General features: G+C 37.0%; 1 protein-coding gene across 1 annotated transcript in view; it reads left to right on the forward strand.

Moving 5' to 3' along the window:
• Positions 1 to 545: 545 nt before the first annotated feature.
• LOC128664748 (alpha-2,8-sialyltransferase 8F-like) overlaps positions 546 to 23,371 on the forward strand; it is a 96,795-nt gene continuing 73,969 nt past the window's right edge. The window contains exons 1-2 of the mRNA XM_053719555.1: positions 546 to 637; positions 725 to 806. Of these exons, the coding sequence (XP_053575530.1) occupies positions 546 to 637; positions 725 to 806 (174 nt within the window). The remainder of the gene's footprint in view (positions 638 to 724; positions 807 to 23,371) is intronic.

The raw sequence follows: 23,371 nt of genomic DNA on the forward strand, positions 1-23,371 counted from the left end.
GAAATCATGAAATAAAAAATAATATTTTTTTTCTTTAACATGTGTTTCTTGTAGCATGGCAATATCAAATCTATTTTACAGGAATGTAAGCATAGGGGATGGCACATTTTTGTTCTGTGTGTTAGATAACCGCTTGCTGATTGGTGGCTACATTAGCCATAAATCAGCAAGCACTACCCAGGTGCTGAACCAAAACATATGCCTGCAACTATGCTTAGATTCCTGCTGTTTGAAATAAAGATTGCAAGAGAACGAAGAAAAAATGTGGAATAGGAGTAATCCAGACAGTTGCTTAAAATTACATGCTCTATCTGAATCATGAAAGAAAACATTTGGGTTTTGTTTCCCTGTAAGCTAAAAAAGGTTTGGTTTAAACCCTCTCTGTGACAAACTGGTGACAATTATAGGGTTGGTAACCCGTGTATGTCACAGTTCACATAGATACACATCCTTAAGGAAGATATCACATTGCACAGCACAGCATCATCTATTTAAGTCAAATATTTAGAAACATTAGCTTTGTTAAAACGGCTCTCATCTGCACAATGAAGCGGAAGTACTATTTGCTTATATTTACTGCAATGGTGTTGTACAGTTTTTATGCAAATCTTCAGTTTAGACTTCACTTATCCAAAGGGTAAGTCTTAACTTAAAAATAATACATTGTTTGGTGTTTGTTTTTTACAGTATGAGTATGATCTGTAGTTTTACTTTTATATTACAGGTTTACAAAGAGATTTATTCCATTGTCAGAAAATAAATGCATGGAATCTGAGAAGATCTATTTTAAACCAGACATGGAACAAGTAAGTCGCCTGTTTTTTTGGTTTTTTTTTTTATATTTCCAATTGTTTTTATCTTCTGTTCCACCACCTTGCTTTATCAGTATGTTTCTCTAACTTCCAAACATTTAAAGTAAACAAGTCCAGTTCAGCATCTGGCCACACTGTAATAGTCACTTTAAAGGGACAGTCTAGGCTAAAATAAACTTTCATGATTCAGATAGAGCGTTGTAATTTTAAACAATTTTTCCATTTACTTTTACTTCTTCACAAACACCCTCGTCACTTCCCCCCCCCCCCTCTTATCTCCTCTCTTTTTGTTGTATTTAAAGGGACAGTCTAGGCCAAAAAAACTGTCATGATTCAGATAGAGCATGTTATTTTAAACAATTTTCAATTTACTTTATCACCAATTTTGCTTTGTTCTTTTGGTTATGCTTAGTTGAAAGCTTAACCTAGGAGGTTAATATGCTAATTTCTTAGACCCTTGAAGACCACCTCTTTTCAGAAAGCATTTAACAGTTTTTCACCACTAAGAGGGTGTTAGTTCATGTATTTTCATATAGATAACACTGTGCTCGTGCACGTGACATTATCTGGGAGCAGGCACTGATTGGTTATAACTGCAAGTCTGTCAAAAGAACTGAAATAAAGGGCAGTTTGCAGAGGCTTAGATATAAGATAATCACAAGGTTAACAAGTATATTAATATAACTGTGTTGGTTATGCAAAACTGGGGAATGGGTAATAAAGGGATTATCTATCTTTTAAAACAATAAAAAATTCTGGTTGTAGACTGTCCCTTTAAAGACCCCGCGTATATCTGAAATCACAAAAACCAGTAGTACCACCAAGACATTAAAGGAACATTTCGGTCAAAATTTAAATGCACATACATGAGTTACATTTTTGAACAGACAGATATTTGCAAACACATGGGTATTGGCAAAAATGTTTCTAGTAAAAGTTATAACTGTTTTAGTGTTAATATTTTTCTCTGCACGTGAAGCATAGCTAGATATTCTCAGTGAACCCAGCATTTTAAATACTGCAGATGCCTCAGAGCACCAGTGGGGGTTGTATCATAGCAGCAATTAACAATTGAATCATTACAGGTGGTCCAACGCAACTTACGCTCTCTGAACAAGTGCTGTGTCTACATTGCTAGTGCACGGTGCATACTTAAATACAGTTTTGAAACAGCTATAGCTTTTATCAGAAGCATTTTGCTAATAAATGTATATTACAAAAATGCTTCTATTCGAAACTGAAATGCATCCACATGGATTCCCAATTTTGGCTGGGATGTCCATTTGAACTTAAAAAATGAAATTCCCAATAAGTAATTATGCATAGTAAAATATTGTAATATAATTTAACCATTTATTGTTAACCATTTCCTGTAATGCACCTTTTTTCATATCTCTCTAATCTCCTTTAACTTTGCCAGTGTTTTATTTATACAGATTCCTCTTTGCTCTTTGCCTTTATCACCAAAGTCTAGAATCTCCACTCAAGCACCTTCCATTACTTTATTATGGCTATCACCATAATCCAATGTTGTTTTTTTATCTTTCACTCTGTTAATTCCCTTAAGATAAATTATTTGTTATTTAAAAAAAAAAAAAAAAAAAACAAAGAACTAAACTAATTGTAAACAACCTTCCAATTTACTTCTGTTATCCAATTTGCTTTGTTCTCTTAAAATCCTTTGCTAAAAAGAATACTTAGGTAGGGTCAGAGCAGCAATGGACTACTGTTAGCTAGTTGGTGATTGGTGCTTGTCCATATGCCTCTTGTCATTGGCTGATTCTCTACAACAAAGGATTCCAAGAGAGCAAAGCAAACAGAAATTTGCAAATTGAAGTAAACTGGAAAGCTGTTTAAAATTATATGCGCTATCTGAATCATGCAAATAATAATTTTTTACTTTAATGCCCTTTAAGAGCAAGATATTTGTGTATGAAACTGATACAAGCTACAAAATGACTTTTCTGTGGACAACTGTTAAGTGAACAGATTAAGCAACAACTGGCATGAAACTATCTGCATTAATGTTAAATTAATTTTCTTTTTCGGTCTGTAAATTGTTTCACTGTTTTATCTTATTATTTTTAAAAAAATGACATTAAAAGGATCCCAGAGTCTTTATTTATAGGGACCGTCTACACCAACATTATTGTTTAAAAGGTTAGATAATAACTTTACTACCCATTCCCCATCTTTGCACAACCAACATTGTTATATTTAATATACTTTATAACATTTAAACCTCAAATTTTCTGCCTGTTTCTAAACCCCTACAGACAGCCTCTTATCACATCATTTTTTTATTAGCTATTTACAAGTGGCCTGCTATTCAAATGGTCATATAGATAACACGATTCCACTCTCCTGTAGCGTTGTGCAATACACAGCACTAATTGGTTAAAATGCAAGTCAGTAGATATAATTAAATAGCCTGAGATAAGGGGCTCTCTGCAGAGGCTTCTATATAATGTAATCCACAGGAGGTTCAAATGTATATTAATATAACTGCGTTGGTTATACAAACACTAGGGGATGGTAATAAAGGGATTATCTATTTTTTTAAACAATTTAAATTTTGGAGTAGACTGTCCCTTTTAGTAGTTTTTAAGGCTTTGATAGATGAGCCCATTGTAGCAAAGTGACTATCAGGGGCCCGATCCGATATGCAGCGAATTTTGCGCGGGTTTTGCTATCCTATATACGGCGTAACCTAGAAGTTACGCTCGTATATTTCTGCCTTCGCCCGTAGTTTTTTGGGCCATAGACAGGTATACCAAACCCGCGCAGTTTGGTATCCAATATACAGCGTAAGGACTTACGTGGCGAAAATGGAGAAATCTTACTCCCATTTTCACCTCACCCACAAAATGCAGCTGTAGTAAGCCTTACGCTGTCTATTGGAGCCCCGTAACTCCCTAAACTACCTGCTAAATAAAACCTAACACCTAACGCATGCGCAATGTCTATCTACCTGATCAACCGCGATCCACAGCCGCAATCCCTAATAAAGTATTTAACCCCTAAACCGCCGCTCCCGGACCCCACCGCCACCTACATTAAAGTATAACCCCTAATGTGATCCCCCTACACTGTCGCCAGCTACATTACATACCCCCTAATGTGAGCCCCTTACACCGCCGCCATCCACCTTACCTACCCCCTAAAGTGAGCCTCTACCCTGCCGCCATCTACCTTACCTACCCCCTAAAGTGAGCTCCTACCCCGCCGCCATCTATTTTAAAATAGTAACCCCTAATTTAATCCCCCTACACCGCTGCACCTATATTAAACACATAACCCCTATTCTAATCCCCCTACACCGCCGCCAGCTATATAAACTATATTAACCCTAATTATATTAAGGTTAATATTGTTTATATAGTTATTATATTAATATATTAACTATATAACCTTAATTATATTAGGGTTAATATAGTTAATATCGTTATTATATTATATATATATTAAGTATAATAACCCTATCTAACTCTAACATCCCTAACTAAATTCTTATTAAAATAAATCTAATTAATATTAATATTATTAATTAAAATATACTATTTAAATCTAAATACTTACCTATAAAATAAACCCCTAGATAGCTACAATGTAATTAATAATTAATTGTAGCTATTTTAGGGTTTATATTTATTTTACAGGTAACTTGGTATTTATTTTAACTAGGTACAATAGCTATTAAATAGTTAATAACTATTTAATAGCTACCTAGTTAAAATAATTACCAATTTACCTTTAAAATAAATCCTAAACCTAATGTTACAAATACACCTACACTATCAATAAAATTAAATAAACTACAAATATCTAAACTAAAATACAATTAAATAAACTAAACTAAATTACAAAAAAAACAAACACTAAATTACAAAAAATAAAAAAAGATTACAAGATTTTTTAAGCTAATTACAACCTATTCAAAGCCCCCTAATAAAACAATAAAGCCCTCAAAATAAAAAAATTCTCCCTACCCTATCTAAATTAAAAAAAGTTAACAGCTCTTTTACCTTACCAGCCCCTTAAAAGGGCCCTTTGCGGGGCATGCGATTCATGCCAAATGCTTTTCTGATCTCTTTTGTAGAGAAATGAAGTAGATAGCTCTATGCACACATGTTTTTTTTTAAACTGTGACTATCATAAAGAGTACATGTAAATGAAACAAATACAAAGTACAAAATATAATGATGAAAGTCCCCATAAAATGATGCCCCTTTCTTAAAAAAAAATACAAACAAAAAAGATATTTTTTTTAATGTCACCCAAGGATCCCATATTGTTATGCGCTTAAAGGGAAATTAAACCCATTTTTTTTTCTTTTATGATTTAAATAGAGATGCAATTTTTTTTTTTAATATTTATTTTCAGTTTTTCAATCTGTACATACCAAAAAAGAAAAAGAGGGAAAAAGTAACACAAACTAAACATAAATTAGCGAGCATGCAATTTTAAATAAACTTTCCAAATTATTTCTATTATCTAATTTGTTGCGTTATCTTTGTATTTTTTTTTTTTAAAGTATACCTTGTATACAAATTTTCCTTGTAAACCAATTACTTTGATTAAAGAATACCACTTAAACCAGCCTTATAAAAAGGTGTGAATTTATTAAATGACAGATCTATACATGAGTGGTGAAAGCAGCATCTGTCTGTTCTGTACACATCATATGTATAGCCATTCAGCTACTCCATGAAAATTGTCTCAATCATTTAAAACCTAATTTATGTCCACTTGATAAACTCCAAAAAGGTAGTCAGCTATATGTATGGTGGTACCATTATACAAGACATGACATGTAGCATTTGTGACCTCCATTTGATGCTTGACAATGCTGTTTATGACCCCTGTAATAATAAGTACAAATACTGTGTACATCCTTTGAAATTCCAGGAAAACATATAACATTGTTGTTAGGTACTAAATATTTTGTGTTGTAAGGCTTCTCGCTGTCCAGAAGAAAGATATTATAATTGATATTCATTTAAAACATATATTGTACTCCTGTCTAACTTGCTCTGATAACTTGGGTCTTTACTTTATTTATTGTTGTTGCAAACTTCCAAGGAGATATCAATCAAGGTCACATTTGTTCTGATAACTTGGGTAAAGTTAAACTGGTTTGGGGATCTTCAGGCTGAATCCAGGAAGAATTTGTAAACAATAAGAATTACCTTATATACATATATTACTATTATCATACTTTATTTATAAAGCACAACATATCTGCAGTGCTGTCCATGGTTACCAATTTGTTAAATACAATAATAATTGAAACCTTGTAAGAGACAAGACAAGATTTGACAAAAAATACTGGAGAAATTGAGGGCCCTATTCCCGTGGAACAATCTAGAGGGTAGGAGGGTGAATAAACAGGAGTTGAGGACTGTAAGGGTGAGAATAATGTAAATACAGAGTTAGATGAAGGCAATTATTAGTTAAGTGGAATTAATTTGTGACTGAGTTGGGTGGTAGGCTTCCCTGAAAAAAAAGTATTTTGGGGGGCATTTAAAAGAAGGCAGATTAGGGTAAAGTCTGACAGCACGAGAGGAGAGCATTCCAGAGGGTAGGTGCCTGCACCAGAGAAGTCCTGCTGTCTAGATGGGAAGAAGTTATGATAGAAGATTGAAGGAGCAGGTCTTTGTTGGATCTCTACAGTTAGAATGTGGAAAAAGAAAGAGATTCCACCAAAAGAATGTAATTACAGGCACTCTATGCCCCGACTACAAGGCAGAGCAAGTAACTATTTGAGTTAAAACATAACTTTTATTACTTTTTTAAAATGGTAGATAAAGTGTTTAAAAGAATAAGGAAAATTAGTATTGGTATCAGTGTATTCACGTGGTATGAGTCTCATTTAATAAGGCCTTGGAAATAAAATCATTTATAAATTTCACAGGAATACATTCACAATAGATGAAAAGCTCCAGTGGCTGATACATGTAGTAGTAAAATAAAGCAGCGTGTTATATACTTATCAATCTATAGATGAATGATTCACATCTAGTATTCCATATTTATTATTATTGGTATGCAGTAGATCACAGAGTATAGCAATATGTTATGCTTGAACACATGTCTTGTAATACATACAAGTAAAAGTATATATTGGGGTTGTAACACAAACCACTCTTCACACACTTGATACTGCAACCTAGTTGCAGCAAGTTCAGCATAGATACAAAGTATAGTGTATGGTTATATCAACATTGAGTTCCACTGTCTATACATCTGTTGATAAACGTTGCAAATCATGTGTATTAGGATACAGCTTGAATATTATAACATTGACGGCAGTACTGTTGGATATTATAAGTTTTCTAAGTCAGAGAACATTATACAACTATCAGGGGTGTATCTTGGCCTAGGCAAATAACGCACTTGTTTAGGCGGCAGATTTTGGGGGACAGCCCTTTTTGAGTCTCAATACACACACACTCAATACACACACGCATACGCACACTGCACTACAAACACTTACTACAAACAATCACCATATACACACAAAACACGCTGTGCACTTGAACATCAACATTTACTTTGGAAATGCCATTAAAAGCAAAGTCAAGTTACACCCTCACTAAAAAATATTATAGCCAAAAAGGCCTCAGAATTTTGAGTGCCTAGGCAGCACAAAACTAAATACGCAATGACAACTATATAATAGTAATAAGTAGATAGTATATTAAAGCAGGTGTTAAAGTTAACACTTAAATCACTATTTTCTCTGCTATATAAATGAGTGCATAAAGTATGAGCTGACAGTGGTTTGTACTATAAGGCTGTTTGGTGTAGCTGCCACACAAATGATTCTTATTATTATTAAGTTGATGTTAACATGTTGTTAGAAGTAAACATGTTAAAATGGCTGTTTTATGCACATGTAGATTTTAAATTATAAAGATGCTTGTTAAAGTTTAGTTCTGAAGGTTACTGGCCCCTAATCCTACATTGGATAAATATTATCGACCAACTGATTCAGATATTATTATATCAGTATATCTTATTTAGAATTGTATAAGGGCTCAAGCTAATACTCAGGTATATTAGTACAACACTTGCCAAATAATTTATATTAAGTTGATCGTATTAATATAGGCTGCTACTTACACTATACTTTGTATCTATGCTGAACTTGCTGTAACTAGTTGCAATACTAAGTGTGTGAAAAGTGGTTGTGTTTCAACCCAATATATACATTTTACTTGTATGTATTACAAGACATGTGTTCAAGCATAACATATGCTATACTCTGTGACATGTTAATTCTTTTGATGTTGAGAGGCCATCTAGGAAGAAATGCAAGATAAGCAGTCACTGATGTGAGAAAGGACAGAGGGAGAGGGAGCAAGGATAGAGAATTAGATCTGCGTGTCATCAGCATAGAGTGATATTGAAGCCATAGCTGTTGATATGTTTACCCAACGAAGAAGTGTAAAATGGAGAGAGAGCAGAGGACCCAGAACAGAGCCTTGAGAGTAACCCAACAGACAGAGGCATTGAAAAGGAGGAGAATGACAAAGAAAGGATCTATGAGAAAGATCAGAGTGTATCCAAGAGAAAGTAGTATCACTGAGATCAATAGAGTTGAGGGTCTGTAGTAGGAGGGGGTGGTCAAAAGTGTCGAAGGCAGCGGAGAGGTCAAGTAAGATAATTATAGAGCCATGGCCATTACTTTTAGCAGAAAAAAAGATAATTAGAGACTTTGGTGAGGGCAGTTTCAGTTGAGTGTTGGGGGCGTAAGCCAGATTGGAGGGGGTCAAGTAGTTGGAGGACAGGAGGAGTTTTGATGCTTGTGGAAGCAGTGATGTTGCTGCGGTATGTTTGAGTCTGGGAGTGACATTTGCATGTTTGAAAGATGAAGGGAATTAACCGGTAGAAAGGGATAGGTTGAAGATGTGAGTAAGGGCAGAAGTGAAGGTGGACTAAAGAGAAGGTATTAGCTGGAAGTGATAGAGTCAAGTGGGGCAGGGTAGTGAGGGATGAGCAAGATAGTACAGAACAAACTTAATTCTCGTTGGCTGCAGGGAAGATGCAGACAGTGGCAGAGGTGGTAACTGGGGAAGAGTTGGAAGATTGCATGTTAGCGTCTGGATGGTATTTTGGATAGTGTTTTGTTTGAAAAGTAGTCTTTCAGGTCTTGAGCACTAAGTCAGATGGAGGGGGTGGTGCAGGTGGGGAGAGGAGAGAGTTGGAAGTCATTTAAGTTTAAAGGAAAGAGTAGATATAAAAGAAGAGACAAAGGTTTGCTTTGCTAAGTGAAGGGCAGATATACTGTATGTACAAAGAATTAACTTATAGTGGATGAAATCAGGTTCAGAGTGAGATTTCCTCCAGCAGGGCAGGAGCATTTATTCAAGTAGCACATTTGCTAAGAGTACTAGGGCTGAGGAGAGAGTTTTGTTATAGTGGGCCTGTAGCAAGATAAGTCAGGTTATAGTGAAAGTGAGAGGGAGGAGATGTTGAATAACGTTGGAAAATAAAAGCGGATCATCAGCATTCAGATTTCTACAGGAGCATAAGTGAGAAGAAGACGTGGGTTTTAGCCAATATATTAGGAATTTTAGGTGAGCAGGTGGTGGTCTGAAACAGGAAAGGGGTGACAAGTGAAGTCAGATATAGAGCAGAGTTAGGAAAATCCAGGTGAAATTGCGTGTCTGTCACAGTGAGGGAATAGGGTGGACTGTGAGAGCCCGAAAGGAGCATATGAGTGAAAGAAGTAGAGGCAGCAGGAGCAGATGGGTTTTCAATGGGGACGTTGAAGTCCCCAAGTAATAGAGTAGGTATATTTGTAAACAGAAAGTGAAGAAGTAAAATTATAAAGGAATTGGGAGGTTGGCCCAGTAGGGTGGAGATATGACTGCCATTCTGAGAGAGAGAGAGAGAGAGAGAGAGAGAGAGAGAGAGAGAGAGAGAGAGAAAAGTGAATTCAGAGGACTTCACAGGAGGCAAGGTACTGATAGGTGCAAGAAGGGGAGAGCAGGATCCCAACACCGCCACCATGTCTCTTAACTGGCCTAGGGGTATGGCTAAAGTAACTTTGAGCCTTGCCAGTCCAACACCTTGTCAAATATAATAACAGTTTTAAACACTTTAGACATTTATTTCAATAATAAACATACAGTAATATGTTACCTGTATTAATATATCTATATATATAAATATATATATATATATATACAGTATATATAAGTGCAATACTTTATTTTAATATGTTTTTAGCGCTGTTATGTGTTGTGAAAGATGATGGACATGGAATAAACATTCTCTAGTAATTATGTCTTACCATGGAATTGTATTACAGATTGTGGTCTAATTCAAAGTCAGCGATATTGATAGTGCACCCTACGCTATCAATAGCGATCCGCTTGTAATCTGGGGCTTTGGGGCCGATTTATCAATGTCTAGTGGACATGATCCGCTGTAGCAGATCATGTCCGCCAGACATCGCTGAATGATGACAGCATACGCTGTCGGCATTTAACATTGCACAAGCAACTGCTTGTGCAATGCTGCCCCTGCAGATTTGCGGCTAATCGGCTGCTGGCAAGGGGTTTCAATCAACCCAATCATACATGATCGGGCAGATTGATGTCTGCAGCCTCAGAGCTGGTGGATGAGTTAAGGAGCAGTGGTCTTAAGACCGCTGCTTCTTAATTCCTGATTCCAGCGAGCCAGAAGGCTCGCGCGGAATTAGAAGCATTGGGGCCGATTGGCCTCTTGGTAAACCGGCCCCTATATGTTTATATATTTTCTATCATTACACTTTTTTCAGTATTGCACTTTGTGCTAATCTCTCTGTCTTGATGCTCAAGCTCTAAGAAAAAAATAGTGCAGCAGAAACTGTTTGGCACTTTACAAATAATTGAAAATAATAATAATTCTATCATAGAAGCTTTGATGAAATTTGATATTAAAGAAGCTAAATGTGTTAGCTTTCAGATTTATCTCTAATTACTCAATTTTGAATTAAAGATTAAAAACACTGTAAACTGACTTTTCACAATTTTTTTAGACTGTGACAAATAAGCAACTCACTAACTGGAGATTGAGTTGTTCTGTTTTCATATAGAAAGAGAATGCAATTTTAAGATACTTTCCAATTTTCTTCCATTGTAAATTTTTTGCACAGTATTTTTATATACATACTTTCTGGGAATTAGATCCTACTGAGCATGTGCCCAAGCTCCCATGGTATACGTATACTAGTCTGTGATTGGCTGGTGTCTGTCACATGATACAAGAGGCTGTACAATGGGGGAAAAATAGATTTGTGAGAAATAAAATCTACTGCTTCATTGAAATTCAGAGTAGGAGTTAAATCATTGTTTTTTTATTATGCACTGGTTAATTATGCAATTCTACTGCATTGAGTGGTCCTTAATGGTTTACATCTGGGGGGTGTCAAAAGATTTTTTTCACTCTCAGAAGCACAGAATACATTTTAGAAATTGCAAAATAAAAATAAAAAGGCAGACTTCTAAAGAGTTGTTACAAAATATTCTATTCAGGTTTTATTTTAAAAGGACACTAAACCCAATTTTTTTTCTTTCGTGATTCAGATAGAGCATGCAATTTTAAGCAACTTTCTAATTTTACTCCTATTAGCAATTTTTCTTCATTCTCTTGGTATCTTTATTTGAAATGCAAGAATGTAAGTTTAGATGCCGGCCCATTTTTGGTGAACAACCCTGGGTTGTTCTTGCTGATTGGTGGATAAATTCATCCACCAATGAACAAGTGCTTTCCAGGGTACTGAACCTAACAAATAGCATAGATGCCTTCTTTTTCAAATAAAGATAGTAAGAGAACGAAGAAAAATTGATAATAGGAGTAAATAGAAAGTTGCTTAAAATTGCATGCTCTATCTGAATCACAAAGAAAACATTTGGGTTTCAGTGTCCCTTTAATGTATTTGTTAGGAGACTTAACTTACTATTTATTTAGGGCCAGATTACAAGTGGGTTTTTGCAGGTTGCTAAATTGCGCGCGTATTAAAAGTTGAAAGTAAACGTGTTTGCTCAAACAAAATCTAAATTTGGAAAAATTGGGTTCGAGTGAGTGAAGACCTAGCCAGGGCCTTAATGGGAATAAAAAGCAGCCCTGGAAAAAACCCAGCCTTGGATCTAAATACATAAAAAAATTACAAAATTATTCATATAAATATTAATAAAAATATTTTATATGGATTCAAAGGTAAATGGTATATGACAAGGAGCTAGATTACTAATGGCGTGCTATTGTTTGCGTGCCAAGCGATATAGGTTTTTTGTGGCCATTTGCACACTAGTAAAATTCCACCTGTATTACTAGTTTGAAAGTAAATGCGAACGCGTGAGTGCAATCGCGATTTACGCTAGAAGAATTACAGTGACTTAAGAGCTCTGGTTAGCTCTTACGCGAGTCTAAAAAACTGTCACCAAAACACATCCAAAAATACATTTAAAAGTACAGTTACACTCATAATAACACTATCTATTAAACATTATTAAAAAATAAAATTCAATTAAAAGTTATAAGGGCTGAAAGAAATGAGATGTCAGGCCAAAGGTGCTTTTACATAGGTATCCACAGGAACGCATATATAAATATATGTATGTATGTAAATACGTATGCATGTATTTCTATACATATCTATATGTATATTTAATTGTGTATATATGTATTTACAACATATTTACACATATAAATACAGATATATTTATGTATAGAAATACACTACATATACCTCATTGCAATCCTGCGCTTGTTTTTGCACAAGCTAGTGGCTATTTTTTTGTTAAAAATTAGGTTCCATTAATGTCTATGAGGGAATAAGATCCTGTCACCTAGATTACGAGTTTTGTCGGTAAGGCCGTGCGGTGCTAACGCTCAGTTTCTGCTCACTGCTCACCTACAAACAACGCTGGTATTACAGGTTTTTTTCAACCCGGCTTTAGCCCTAAAAAGTGAGCGAAGAGAAAAATTTAGCTCCACATCTCACCTCAATACCAGTGCTGCTTATGGTAGCGGTGAGCTGGCTAAACGTGCTCGTGCACAATTTCCCCATAGGAAACAATGGGGCAGAATCGGCTGGAAAAAAAAAATAACACCTGCAAAAAAGCAGCGTTCAGCTCCTAACGTCAGCCCCATTTATTCCTATGGGGAAAGAAAATTTTATGTCTACACCTAACACCCCTAACATGAACCCCGAGTCTAAACACCCCTAATCTTACACTTATTAACCCCTAATCTGTCGACCCCCGACATCGCCGACACCTGCATATTATTATTAACCCCTAATCTGCCGCTCCGGACACCGCCGCCACCTACATTATACTTATGAACCCCTAATCTGATGCCCTCAACATCGCCAACACCTACATTATAGTTATTAACCCCTAATCTGCCCCCCAACGTCGCCGCAACTATATTAAATGTTTTAACCCCTAATCTGCTGCAGCCAACGTCGCTGCTACTATATTAAAGTTTAAAGGAACCTTCAATTCATCAGGAGTCGTCGGAAGAAGAGGATGCTCCACGTCGGCTGGCTTGAAGATGGACCCGCTCCGCTCTGGATAGATGAAAATAGAAGACTTCTGCCTGTCTGGAGGTCCTCTTCTGCCCGGATAGGATGAAGACTTCTGCCCCTCTGGAGGACCACTTGAAGGCTTGCCGGAAACAGAAGTTATGAAGCAGCGGTCTAAAGACCGCTGCTCCATAACTTGTCCACCTGCTCTGAGGCCGCGGACAGAAATCAACCCGATCCTATACGATCGGATTGATTGACAACCTCTGATAGCGACCGATTGGCCGCAAATCTGCAGGGGGCGGCATCGCACCAGCAGTTCACAGTAACTGCTGGTGCAATGATAAATGCTGACAGCGTATGCCGTTGTCATTTATTGATGCGGTGGACATGATACGCTACTTCATATCATGTCCGCTCGCACATTGATAAATGTGCCCCTATATATAAATGCAATGCTACACTAAACTATTAACCCCTTATGCACTCTCATCCCCAGCGCAACCTAAGACTGCTACACTATTAACCCTTGATCTGCCCTAACCTAATCACCTAACGAACCATCAAATCTATTAACCCATAAAACCACCACAACCCTCTATTGGAAACTACCCCTACACTTCTTAACTACAAAACAGCTAACACCCAGACCTCTAAGCTAACACAAAAATGAGCAAACACTAAAATTACTGAAAATAAAAAACACATCACCAAAAAAATTTTTTTATCATAAATAACACCAGTTACACCTATACTAAAACTAAATTTCACAAAATAAAAAACACCAAAACTTACTATAGCAATAGTCCTTAGATGGGCTAGATGCCCCTAAATTAATTTAGCTCTTTTTCTCAAACAAATACAACCCCGTTCTACAATAAACGTAAGCCCCTGGCCCAGCCAAAAAAATATATTTCTAAAAATATCTACTCTAAAAAGGGCATTTGGTAGGATGTTGCACTTAAGTAGTTTAAGCTCTTTTGCCCATTAAAAAAAACAAACAAAAAAAAAAACAACCTATTCTTAAAAAAATATATATGTTTGCCAGAGGATAAGAAGAAAAGAAGCATAGGATGAAGGATGGAAGAAAATGGAAGAAGATGACCACCTCCACGAAGACGAGAGAAAACACCCAGAGGACCACTGCCATAAAGAAAGAAGATGACAATGCAAGGCCCTATCAAATGCCCTTTCAGGGCTATGCCCAACAACATGCCCTTCTCAGGGCATGTTTTTTTAGTATAGAGCTTTTTTTTACTGTGCAAAAAAGCTATGTTCACTTTAAGGCACTGCCCTACCAAATGCCCTTTTTAGGGCAATGCCCAACCAATTGCCCTTTTCAGGGTAATTGTTTTAGGATAAAGGTTTGTTTAACAGTTTTTTTTTAGGATAGTTTATTTTAAGAATAGCTTTTTTTTTAATGGGTAAAGAGCAGAACTTACTTTAGGGCAATGCCCTACCAAATGCCCTTCTAAGTGCAATTTTAGAGTACATTTTTTAGATAGGCTTTTTTGTGGGTTGGGGTGTTACTTCTATTGTAGAATGGGGTTGTATTTTTTTGAAAAAAAGAGCTAAATCACTTCAGGGCAATGCCCTACAAAAAGCCTTTCTTAGGGCTATTGCTATAGTAAGTTTTAGTGTTAGTATAAGTTTTTTTTTGGGGGGGGGTTCTTTTTTCTAAAGGGGACTTTTTTTTGTGTGTTTTTTTGTAATGTTAGTGTTTGCTATTTTGTGTAACATAGGGGGTGTTAGGTTAGGAGTCCTGTAGTGTATTTTAAGGCTAGTTTGCGTTGGGGGGTTGTGGCTATTTAGGGGTTAATATGTTAGGGGGTGTTTGTGATGGGAGGTTGTGGTGGTTTAGGGTTTAATAGGTTAGGGGATGTTTGCATCAGGGATTCTGGCAGTATAGTGGATAAATAGTGTAGGGATGGTTTGCGGGGGTTATGCTGATATAGGGGTTAATAGGTTAGGACGTTTATTGCGATGGGCTATTTGCGGTATAGGGGTTAAAAGGTTAGGAAGTTTATTGCGGTGGGCTATTGGCAGTTTAGGGGTTAATTAGTGTAGGGTTAATTTATGATGTTGGGTTATGGCGGTTTATTAGGCTTTGTGCTATATACTTTAAAGGGATCCTTTACTTTACATTACCAATGTAGGTGCTAATGCTGCTTGAAATATTTTGCCAGCATCACCACCACCCATTGTGATGTATAGTAAAACGCCTCTCAGCGATGCTGCCTTAAAACAGTAATGTCTGCACTTTTGAATATTTAGTCGGCTTTCTCGACATTGCGTTGGATCCGTTTTTAATATATTGCAGCCTTGCAGCACTTTCGATCATCGGGCCCTAGTCAGCCAATTACAAGAGACAAATGTGTGCAGGCACCAGCTAGCTCCCAAAGTAGAATATTTACCCTATATATTCTCTTACAACAATTGGATCCTACAAGCTAATCTAGTACAATTGAAAATAGAAGTGAATTCAATTACACGCATTGCTCTATCTCACTGGATTTTAAACCTGTCCTCAGGCATTCCTTACAGGCCAGATTTTCAGGATTACCTTGGGTGAGAGCAGCTTACATAACCATGTTTACTAATCAGCTGCTTATTTCACCTGGCCACTTGTTTAGATATCCTCAAATTCTGTCCTGTTAGGGGGCATAATTAAAGTGCTCTATCTGAATCATGCAAGTTTTATTTGATCTTCCTATCCATTTAAAGGGACATTGTACTTTTTTTTTTGTTTCCATAAATGTTTTGTATCTGGTAAATTTCAATTGTTCTCTCTATTTATTGAGCTTTGATTTACAAAATATTACAGTACACTGTTACTAAAAAAAAATACAGTGCATAAAATAAGAGAAAAAAAATTACAATTAAAAAAGAATTAAAAAATTCCCAAAATAATGATTTTCATTTCAATTAATTTAACGTATGTACTACTTGGTGCAGAAAGTGGTACTACTTGTGTCAGTAACATCATGTTATTGTGTCAACCATTAAACTGAATCTTTTCATATTCCATTGTCCATGCACCTTTTATGACGCCACTCTCACAGGAGAATCACATAAAAGAGCAGACAATTCAGGGACTCTTTTCAGCAGAAGAGATAGCCAAAGTAACAAAACATGCCAAGAAAGAGAAATTGGCTTAATAGCAGATTTAATTCTGTTGTTTGCTCGAACAAAACCATAAATGTCAGGAAAATTAACAATCTTCTTGTGGAATAAAACTGAAAGAGCAGAACTCTGACCTTTCAAAGAGCTGGCAGATAAAGCCTTATCTAAACCATCCTGCAAAAATTGCAAAACCCTAGGGATTCAAGAAAAACAAATACACCAAAATATAAAGCCCTTCAAGATCTTATGATAAATCTTCCTAGTCACAGGTTTGCGGGCCTGTATCAAAGTTTCAACAACATAATCAGAGAAACCTCTCTGCCTTATAATTAACCAATTAATATCCATGCTCTTAAGCTTAGAGAATCAAAAACCTGATGGAAAATGGACCTTGAAACAGAAGTTCTGGACACAGAGGAAGTTATGAAAGGCAAATGGATATCTAAACTATATTTGTATACCTAACTTTGCAAGGCCATGCTGAAGCAATCAGGATTCTAGCCTGATCTTGGAGATCACTCTGGGAAGAAGAACAAGAAGAAGAAAAACATGTCAGCCAAAATGACCCCGGTGCTACCAGAGCATCCACAAACTCCCTTAAGGGTCCCTGGACCTCACATAGTATCTAGGAAGTTTGTAGTTCAAAAGGCCATCAGATCTATCTTTGGGTAACCCCAAAGATCCACTATCTGCTTGATAACAACCAGACCATACTTCTGAATGCAGTGACCGATAACTGAGAAAAACTGCTTCCCAGTTCACTCCTGGAATATGAACTGCAGAAATAAGGCAACAATTGGCTTCTGTCCAGGAAATAATTTGAGACACTTCCTACATAGCTTGGGAGCAATGAGTTCCCCGAATAAATGATTTAAGCAAAAAAAGTCAGTCTAAAAATGGAGCTAAAACTCTGTTTTCAACAGAGGACAACTCTGAAGGGCTTTTCACAGAGTTCTAGAACATTAATTGGCCACCTCTTATAGAAACCGGAACCCCTTGTGCCCTCAGAGACCCCCATATAGCCCCCTATATGTGATTACAGTCTAAATAGGATGAGCAAAATAAACCCCCTGCAAAATTAGCTGATGACACAACCACCAAGACAAGGAATAACGTGTCCTGTGATCGAGATAAAGCCTGTAACAAAGTTGAGTATGGTCCATGCACTATTGCTGAAGTATACAAAACTGAAGAGTTCTCATATAAAAAGAGAACAAACAGAAAAACATCAGATTCAGCAATCATGAGACCTAATACCTCCATGCAAAAGGGCAACTGAGAAGAAAGAAAGAGACTGAGGATTTTGACACGCTAAAACTAGCTACAACCTTCTTAGATCTGTCAAAGAGAGATTAATGGAAACTCTGAAAAGATTCTGCTAAATGAAAAAATAGAGCAGAACCAAGATATTGACAAGGTTAAGAAACACAGCAACAACCGGAGTTCTGATCACAGACACAAGGACTCCCAGAACCTTAATGAATATTCTGATAGAGCAACAAACCAAACAGACTTATCTAGGAAAGCAAACCTTAGACATTATTAATGTTCCCTGAAATGGAACATGAAGGTAAGCATCCTAAAAATCTATTGTGGAAGTAAACTGACTGCCAAACAAAAGGCAAAAAGGTCCAAATAGTTACCATTTTGAAAGAAGGAACTCCAACAAACTTGATTAGAGCTTAAGAACCAAAAACTGGTCTGAAAATGTCTTCCTTCTTTTGAAAAAATAACGGTAAATAAAATCCCATCCCTGTTCCAACAAAAAAACAGGAACAATCACTCCCATATATTCTAGATCCGAAACTGACTGAAAAAAAGGCCTGAGCCTTCACAGAATTTTTTGGAACATTGGACAGAATAAACCTTCCTGTTCTATTCGATAAACCTGAAAAACTATACTTAGAACCCAGGGATCCAGAACAGACTGGACGAAGTCTCCTTAAAAATGCGCAACCTGTCCACTACCAGAGCCTCTGGATCGGAAGCCATACCTTCATGCAGACTTGGAGAAGGGAGTAGATTTTATGGACTGCTTAGACTTGTTCCAGATAGGAAAAGGCTTCCAGGCAGATCCAAAGGAACTTTGTTTTAGAGGCAGAATTGAACTTCTGTTCCATTTTCTGACAAAAAGGGGGAAAATAGATTTACCTAAGAAAGAAAAGCTTGCTAGCCTACATTCATAGTAGAGATAATAGAATCCAAACCAGAACAACATTTTTCCCTGAAAATTGAGAGATAAAAGTCTTGAATTAGAAACTATATCAACAGACTACAACTTTAACCATAAAATCCATATATATAGTACTGACAAAGACATAGGGGCCCATTTATCAAGCTCCGGATTGAACTTGAGGGCCTGTGTTTCTGGCGAGCCTGCAGGCTCGCCACAAACACCAGTTATGAAGCAGCAGTCTAAAGACCGCTGCTCCATAACCTGCCCGCCTGCTAAGCAATAGGTGGACAGAGATCGCCGCAATTCAACCCGATCGAGTACGATCGGGTTGATTGACACTCCCCTGCTGGCATCTGCAGGGGGCGGCATTGCACCAGCAGCTCACGAGAGCTGCTGGTGCAATGCTGAATACGGAGAGCATATTGCTCTCTGCATTCAGCAATGTCTGTCGGACCTGAGCCTCACTGTCGGATCAGGTCCGACAGACCTTTGTTAAATAGGCCCCATATTCTGAGAATAAAACTCAATGGTGAAAATGAGAGCAGCACAAATGAACGCATTAGCACATAGCAATTCCAATAGGATCAAAAAATATTCACCAGCAGAGTCATCAGAAAACTGCTTAGAAAGACTATTATATCAAATGGAAGAAGCAGCAGCCACACCAGCAATACAACTGTTGGCCTAAAAATATAACCTGCTTGCTAAAAAGCCCTCCTTATGGAAGCATTCTAACTTCCTATATAAGGGGTCTTTTAAAGGACAAACTATCTTCCAAAGGGTTAGAAGTACACTTAGCCAAAGTATAAATGACCTATCAACCTTAGGAACAGTTTCCCAAAGTTCAATATTAGAAGCCGGCAAAGGATACATTTTCTTAAACCTTGTTGAAGGATTAAAGGGATTATATGGTTTAGCCCATTGCTTAGAAACTATCTTAGAGAAAGCATTAGGGGCAGGAAAAAACCTTAAGAGATTCAACCATAGTATATAACAAATAAAAAACGTATCCTCAGTTACATTAGGATCCTGGAGAAAGCAAAAACTCAATTTATGTATCTCTATGTTAAAAACCTTTGCATGCATTTTTTTGAACACCTGAGACCTCATATCTTTGAGTCCTTATAACTTTTTTTGCAATTATTTTATATATAATTTTCATCAGACAGTGATATTATGAGTGTAACTGTACCGTTAAATGTATTTTTGATGTTTTTTGTGACACTTTTTATTTGAGCGTAACAGCTAACCAGAGCTCTGAGGTCACAATAACCCAATGCATGTTACATTCAATTGAGTGAATATGTTTACTTTCAATTTGTAAGACACACGCTACTTTTGACGCACGCAAACACTCTGGATAAACCTGTTATCGCTTGTGCTTAACAATTAGCGCTCCACTCGTAATCTGGCCCATGTCTATGACCAGTACTAAAAAAATTGCATGTACCATTTAGTTTAACATATAAAAATAATGATATTTCATTTGCACAATACAAATATTAAGTACTTTAATAGCTAATTCTTTATTTGACAAGAGATTTTGTTTCTTAAATATTGTTTTTTTTTAACTAAGGTACTGTTTTGTATGTTTTTTCCTTCTAGGTTAAACACTACACTTTTAATAAAATACATAATCGACGAACAGAGATGTGCTTGGGAAAGAAACCAAAAGGAGATTACTACATTAAATTAAGTATTTCATCATTTATGCTAATATACTTAAATGAGTCATATGCAATGAGCTAAGTAATTAGATATATTGGCATAATAATGTAATTAGACCTTCATTTTAAGTAAACCTACCTAATGGATTGTTTTTCTAGTTTCTGTCTACTGCACTGAAAACTAAAAATGTTGGTAAAAGTAGGTAGAATGGAATATGGGATCGAATTTTAGTACAGATAATGGGGCCGATTTATGATGGCCCGAATGGGGCCATCTCGCCCTGTTTCCGCACAAGCCTTCGGGCTCGCCGGAAACCGCAGTTAAGAAGCAGCGGTCTTAAGACCGTTGCTCCTTAACTGTATCCACCACCTCTGAGCGGCGTACAGCAATCAACCCGATCCTATACAATGGGGTTGATTGAGACCCCCTGCCATTGCCTCCGCCAGGCAATAATAAATTGGCCCCATAGGATCCAATGTTTAATACAGATTTTGGATCCAATTTATCAATATGCGAGCGGACATGATACGATGTAGCCTATCATGTCTGCCGCACATCGATAAATGCCGACAGCATACGCTGAGCTTGATAATTCTGCCCTATAGCATCACATTTTTAATATCTTTAACATACTACCAGATGTTTATTTTCATAGACAGACTTGATACTGATTTTATTTTATTTATTATAGCTTATGTTTTAATAACAGAAAACATAATTTTGTAAAAAAAGGTTTATTACATTTCAAAGCTATACATATAATTTAGGGAATCATACATTTTTTATAAAAACACAGGTTTTTATGTAAACCAATGAATCTTAAATTTATATTTTTTAATGTTTAATGCTCATTGTTTATTTCTGATGAATTATTAATCTAATTAATTTATAACGGGCAATTTATGGCACTATGGCAACAATTTTATCAGCAACATAAAAGAGTAGTCCAAGTGCAAATCAGAGTCAGGAACCAGAAGAGCCAAAGATTACCACGTGACAAAAGGAGCAGGCAGAAGGGTAAACCAATAAACAGTTCCCGTAGTCAGCAACCAGGTTATCAGCCTGAGACAAGCAACAAACAGAGGAATAGGCAGGTAGAATGGTCCATCTAACAAGTCAGAAGAGACAAAAGAAGAAACAGGAATGACCAGGACTTAATTTCAGAATGACCATCCATCGCAGGCCATTTAAAACTTCTTGTGTAACTTGTGGCACCAATTCAGCAGCAAGACTACTTCCACTGTTGTCACCACAGGTACCAAAGTCAGACACATAATATCAGCATGGACATTTGGTATATGTGATATATTTAGCATATCCTCCAGCAATAACTCAAAATCTATCCTCAGACATCAGACTAGCAATAACACACCTTACAATATTGACTGTGCTAACCCCAGGCTTCTTATTTGCATAGTTCATAGTGCACCCAACTATTTCCTTCAATCCCTTACATAGCCCTCTCCTAAAGCATGAATTCAAGGTACAAGCAGGACCCGGACAAGATAATCTGTTCTTAATAAGACCCACCCACAAAGCATGGACCAAGCTTCCTAGATGGATATGTCAACTTTATGTTAGCAGAGGAGAGCCACACATTATCACCACATGCATAAGAAGGAGAAGGAGACTTAGGGGACAATTTATCATTGGTCTGTCCGACATGATCCGCTCAGTGGATCATGTCGGAAGGACATTGATGAATGCCGACAGCATACGCTGTCAGCATTTATCATTGCACAAGCAGTTCTTGTGAACTGCTTGTGCAATGCCGCCCCCTGTAGATTTTGTGGCCAATCGGCCGCTAGCAGGGGGTGTTAATCAGCCCAATCGTATAGGATCGGGTGGATTGATGTCTGCAGCCTCAGAGCAGGCGGACCAGTTATGGAGCAGCGGTCTTAAGACCACTGCGTCATAACTGCTGTTTCCGGTGAGCCTGAAGGAGCTTGATAATTCGGCCCCATAGACTTATCTGCAAGAAACTTTTGTCATTATTGAGCCTGAAACAGCATTTTCTATTTTTGGACTGATGGATTTAATTATAATAAGCAAAGTCAGAAGTAGGAAGCACAGAACAAAAGTACTTAAGATACTCCTCCAGTATTTTATTTTATTAATAGTTTTTATTGAGGTTCAGTTATTGGCATAAAAACAATATATTTCAGTACAATTCATGTAGAAGAAAACAAAACAAGATAGTTTCCCAATGTACATCAAATAATAATTGGACAAGTTTTGTACAACTTCGGTGTATAGCATTGGTGAAAGCTAAACGATGAACATCTTGCTTGTCAAGTGAGTTATAAGTCCTCTAACTGAAATATGAGGCCACTTTTGGATCTCCTAGTGTAATAAAAGAAACAAAGCTACAGAAGACTGTCATGAGCATTAGGGGACCACTCATGGATCCCAATAGTGAACCCCAGTTTTCTTGCTTTTTTTAACAAGATATGGAAGCCTCCTGTAAAATGCTAAGCCACTTTTAGACTTTAAAATATAATAAACCAATGTATGGAGGACTATAATTCAGGGCTGAATGTGGACCCTCAGCCAATTGCTGAATTACTGTGCTACAAATAGGTAACAAAACTTGACATTATGGGGCCTATCTATCAAGCTCCGAATGGAGCTTGACGGCCCGTGTTTCTTGCGAGTCTTCAGACTCGCAAGAAACAGCAGTTATGAAGCAGCGGTCACAAAGACCGCTGCTCCATAACCTGTCCACCTGCTCTGAGCAGGCGGACAGACATCGCCGGAAATCAACCCGATCGAGTACGATCGGGTTGATTGACACCTCCCTGCTGGCGGCAGATTTGCCACGAGTCTGCAGGGGGTGGCGTTGCACCAGCAGCTCTTGTGAGCTGCTGGTGCAATGCTGAATATGGAGAGCATATTGCTCTCTGCATTCAGCGATGTCTTGCGGACCTGATCCGCACTGTCGCATCAGGTCCGCAAGACATTTGATAAATAGGGGCCATTGACACTAGCCATTTTCTATATAAAAATTTGAGTTTGGTTTAGCAAAAACCTTGGATACTAACATCTGAAAAGTAATTAGATTATCAGTGA

The sequence above is a fragment of the Bombina bombina genome, chromosome 6 (assembly GCF_027579735.1).
Source record: "Bombina bombina isolate aBomBom1 chromosome 6, aBomBom1.pri, whole genome shotgun sequence".
NCBI classification, from domain to species: Eukaryota; Metazoa; Chordata; class Amphibia; order Anura; family Bombinatoridae; genus Bombina; species Bombina bombina.